This window comes from Hydra vulgaris, chromosome 03 (assembly GCF_038396675.1).
Source record: "Hydra vulgaris chromosome 03, alternate assembly HydraT2T_AEP".
Classification (NCBI taxonomy): Eukaryota; Metazoa; Cnidaria; class Hydrozoa; order Anthoathecata; family Hydridae; genus Hydra; species Hydra vulgaris.
The window spans coordinates 26951943-26957045 of record NC_088922.1 but is presented as its reverse complement, the minus strand read 5'-3'; the positions used below and the strand labels follow the sequence as shown (position 1 = coordinate 26957045).

The 5103-nt window shown below is 28.5% G+C and overlaps 1 protein-coding gene across 1 annotated transcript; it reads right to left on the bottom strand.

Annotated features, from left to right (window-relative positions):
• Positions 1-2244: 2244 nt before the first annotated feature.
• LOC136078591 (52 kDa repressor of the inhibitor of the protein kinase-like) lies at positions 2245-5103 on the bottom strand. The gene is made up of 2 exons (XM_065794371.1): positions 4362-5103; positions 2245-4286 (listed from the first exon to the last, which is right to left on the bottom strand). The coding sequence occupies exons 1-2, from the start codon at positions 5101-5103 to the stop codon at positions 2245-2247; spliced, it is 2784 nt and encodes a 927-aa protein (XP_065650443.1).

The following is a 5103-nucleotide window of genomic DNA, read 5'->3' as shown; positions in this document are numbered from 1 at the left end:
AATTGTATTACTTTACATTACATTATTCTGTAAAATACATTATTCATATAAGAAAAAGATTTTAAAAACACTAATAAAATTTTGGTTCACTTACTTAATTTTTTTTTTAAATCTGAAATAAATTAACTCCCTTTAATACGCGTTTTAAATAATTTAACTTTTAAATTATTGTATCTACAAAATTGTGTAAGTATTCTATTCTAAAAATTTTTTTAAACATATTTAGTATTATAGATATTTAAATATATAATATATAAATATTTAGTTAGCGGTGAATATAATTACTTTATAACTGTTTATTTTTGACAAGCCTTTATCTTATATATAAAAAGGAGATCAAAACAATAATAATAGTATTGCACGAACTTCAGATCGTGCAATACTATTACTTTTGTTTTGATACTAATACTTCAGAACCATTTTCTTTTGCTAATATAAATGTCTAAGGTTATAGAGTTTATATCTATAATATTCTCTCTCTCTCTCTCTCTCTCTCTCTCTCTCTCTCTCTCTCTCTCTCTCTCTCTCTCTCTCTCTCTCTCTCTCTATATATATATATATATATATATATATATATATATATATATATATTTTTTGTTACTCTATAACTCTATAACTCCGAAACACGAACCTCGGCGAACAAGGCCGCTGCGCGGAGAAACAAGTTGATATGTATATATATATGTATATATATACATATATATGCAGGCGCGGATCCAGGAATTTTTAACTGTGTGGCCAAATCTGGGTTCGGGACTAGCGCAAAGAGCTTTTTTTGAAAGAGGGGGGGGGGGAGGGGAAAGAGGGGGCACTTTTTCGACATTTGCCAACTAGACGAATTCTTTAAATTTCCAGACTTCAAAATGTCGAAATCTTTTAACTGTATTTAAAATTGCTGAATTCAATGCCATTATAGAAAGTGGGAAAGAAGAGGTGACACCACCCCTATTCGGGAGTGGAAATACTTTTCATTTTGTTTTTTCTATGGGAAGTTAAAAATTAATTCTACGGATGCCGTATGTATCATTTCTTTAATACGTCGTTAAATTTTTTTTTTAGAAATAAATCCTTTCTAAATTTACGGTTCAACCCATTAAAAGATATAAATTCTTCACTCATTAAAAATCGCAAATTTTGAAGACTACCAACAATGACATTTATCATTATTATTTAGTCGCTATGTTTTAGTACGTCGTTCAGCGAAGACTGATTTATTGGTTTTCTTCTTTACTTACCACCCTAGATTTAAAAAGTTGTCAGAGCAATAAACAATAAGTATAACAAATTTCAAGAATGTGTCTAAAAACATTTGATTTCTCTAAGATGATTCGTTTCCGACAAATTTTTATATAACGACATAAGGACAGGCGTGAAAGAATAACAGGCGTAAAAATTATTATACTTATTGTAATAATGTTCAAATTTACAAAATACAATAAATTACTTATAAAAGAAAAAAATAATATCATTTTACTTTAATCTTACTCAGTAGAAATAATTTTCTGCTGGAATATAAGCAAAGTTGATTTTGATATCTCTTGTTAGAAATCAAGTCCGTAAACAACCGTAAAAAAATTTTAAAATCATTTCAGATAAAATATTTCAAATTATAAGGTAAAAAAAAAATCTTGGTAAAAGTTACTTTTCATGGTTTTTAGTTATTTATTTATTGAAAAATTATTTAAAATGTTGCCTTGGCTATTTAGTTCATAAATTAGACAATACTTGTCTAATTCACTTAACGAAGTGCACCAACGAGAAGGTAAGCCATAGGACTTTGCACTCCATCAGTAAACTGTCGTATTGCCTAAGGTTAGCCCTCCATTTCTGGATTCTTTCCTTTTCTTGATAGGAAATTTAAGTAAAATACTAGTAATGTAGCCTAAGGTTAGCCCTCCATTTCTGGATTCTTTTTTTTTTATAGGCAGTTATGCACAAATTTTTTGATAACATTTTAAAGTTTTTTTTCCTTTTTTAACATTTTAATATAATAATATAAAATACAATATATACAGAATATAATACAACAAATAAAATAATAACTAAAAAAGATTTCACCTGAAAATGCTTTCAACATTAGGAATTAATAGAAGCAGAAAATGAAAATATTATTTTAGTAGTTTATATTAAAAATATTCAAAACAATGAATAGTAAATTATTAATAAGAAACGATTTACAGATTATTTAAAAGACACTTATTAAATGATAGTTAAATTTTTTACTAATTACTTTTTACTAAATTTTTATTTGAATAACAATTCTAATTTTCTGTCTCCTTTTGATGCAAAAATTTCAATAACTCTGTTAATATCAGGAACTATTTCCTGATGAATAGACATCAAGGCAAGTCCATTCAATCTATTTTCTGACATAGTACTCCTAGTATAAGTTTTTATTCTTCTAAGAGTAGATATTGACCTTTCACACTCACAAGTTGTAATTGGTATTGTAGCAAGTTTATGAAAAGCCTCTAAAATGTTTGGAAAGCCTCTCATATCCATGAACTTTAATTTATCTAAAATAGTAGATGGTAATTCTGTCTTTTCTTTCCAAAATTCCTCCCATAACTCTAATTCAGCATGAATTGATGAGAAATGAGGAAGATCAGATTTATAAAAATTTAAAAACTTAAGGAACTTTTCCTTCCATGGACAAGATTTAATATATTGCTTTTTTAAACTAGCAGGAAGAGCACTAAGACCATTATAAACAATCATACTCTCAACATCAAACCTGTTTTCTAGTTCATTGAGAAGATGATTAACAAGAAGCAGTGTAATAGAAACTTTAAAATAATCAGATATAGTATCACATATTTGATTATCTCTATGCTTCTGAATACCACAAGTTCTAGGTTTTTTTCCCTCAATATCAAATGTTTTTGCCAATGCAAGAGCAATTTTATACCATTTGTTATGGTAAGCATCTGCATTTTTTTGTATTTCTTTTAAACGATTAGTCAAATTTTGTATTTCATCCACTTGCTGGGAAATATCAAAAGATTTAGTTTGAAGGGTGATCGTAATTCCGTAAAAGTAATCCATAAGCTGTTTAGTTAAAACTAAAGAAACTATAAAAGAAAAATTTGACAACAACTTCATAAAAGAAGACGCTTTTGAAGATGTTTCTTTATTGTACTCTTTTAAATTATTGTCTTCCATTTCTTTAAAAGCAGAAAAAACTGCAGAATAATTATCAAAAAACACATCAAGTCCACGAAGCTTTTGTACCCACCGAGTTTGACATGTGTCAATAAGTTTTGCTTGACCAGGAAGAAGGTATTTCTTTAAGCAATTCCTTCTTTTAGGAGATAAGTTAAAAAAATAAGATATGTCTTTAACTTGCTCAAGCAAATTTTTTACTTGCTGGATTTGACAACTTTTCCCAACAACTAAACTAAGTTTATGTGAGACACAGTGAACAAATAATGCCTTAGAATTAACATTTTTTATAAGAGATGAAACACCTTTGTATTCACCTGCCATTGAAGCAGCTCCATCATACGATTGACCTCTGCATCTTTGTATATCTAGGCCGAATTCTTTTAAAGTTTTAAGAATGTTGGTAGCTATGTTTAAACCACTTGTTCCTGTTTTGCATTTGAAAAAGCGTAAAAAAACTTCCTTTATATTACTGTTCAAGTCAACATAACGTATGACAATAGAAAGTTGTTCTAGCGTTGCACAGTCTGAAGCCTCGTCTGCCATTATAGAAAAGTACTTACTTTTTTTAATATCATTTATTAATATCTCTTCAATCGCATTTCCACAACACTCAATTAACTCGTTCTGAATGGTCTTCGAAATATATGTAGAATTTTTTGGGGCAGAGAGAAGATGCTCCTTTAGAATTGAATCACCTGCATCAACTCTAAAATTTAGAAGCTCAATAAAATTACCCAGCCCTGAAATTTTTGAAGATTCTCCAATTTCTCCTTGATATTTTCTATCATCTCTATGACCTCGTAGAGACATATCATTTCGACCCAAAAAGATTATAGTCTTGACAATTGATGCAAGCTTTTTTTTGTTTTCTTCTATACGCTGCTTCCTAGAAAAATCTAGAGAAACTTCAATAGGAAAAGTGTTATTTTTAACTCTAGATAAAAGCATATTATAACAATGCATGGACTTGATGTGCAATCCGTCAACAGTTTTCTCATGATCATTGAAAACTTTTATAGCATTACGCCAGGTATTAAATGGTTCTTTGAATAATTTACATAATGCATATTTGTTTGGTAAGCTTGCACCAAAAAGAGTACACGGAAGACAATATGCTCCATCTTTAATTTTAGAATAACAAAGTCAAGAAAAATCACTTAACCATTTTAGCAAGAATTTTCTTTTTCTGCTTTTACCTGTTAGGGGAAATTGGAAACATTTATCAGGAATCCAGACATTATTAATTAGAGATAACAGTTTGCTATCATTTGATCCTGATTTTAAATTTTCAACCTGTAGATGATATGAAGAAACATCATTGTTTGAATAAGATGCTACCTGATTTATAGTTAATAAACTAACATCAACAACCATGTTTTCATTAAGTGGAATATTTAAGTCAAGAGTGTTTTTATCACTGTTGTTGGCGTCTTTTGAGATAATCAATTCAGTTTTAACTGTTTTATCACAATCTCCAGACTTATCTAAATCTAAAGAGTTTTTAGAAACAGTAGGAAAAACTAATTTAGACTGGATTGCTTTTTGTATTTTATTATTTGTAGGTGGAAAACTAGACTTGGACATTTTTATTTTTTTGATATCAAGTAAACTTGCATCACTCAAAACAACAGCTGGTCGTTTTTTTGAAAGATCTTTAATCAGTGGTACAAAATGATTTGGATTAAAACATAAAACACTTTTGTTTTTTATTTTATCTAAATTGCACCACAGAATGTTTATCGGACAACTTAATTTTTGGATACGAGGCTTTACAACTGTATTAAAAAAACAATGATACTTTTTAAAACCAATTTCAGGATAGATAGATTCAATAGGTTGCTTTATAACACTAGATAATGCTATTAGGCAAATGAAAGATGAAAATGTTTTATCAAAGCAATTTAAATTTGCTTCTTTTAAAAGAAGTTCAGAAATCAT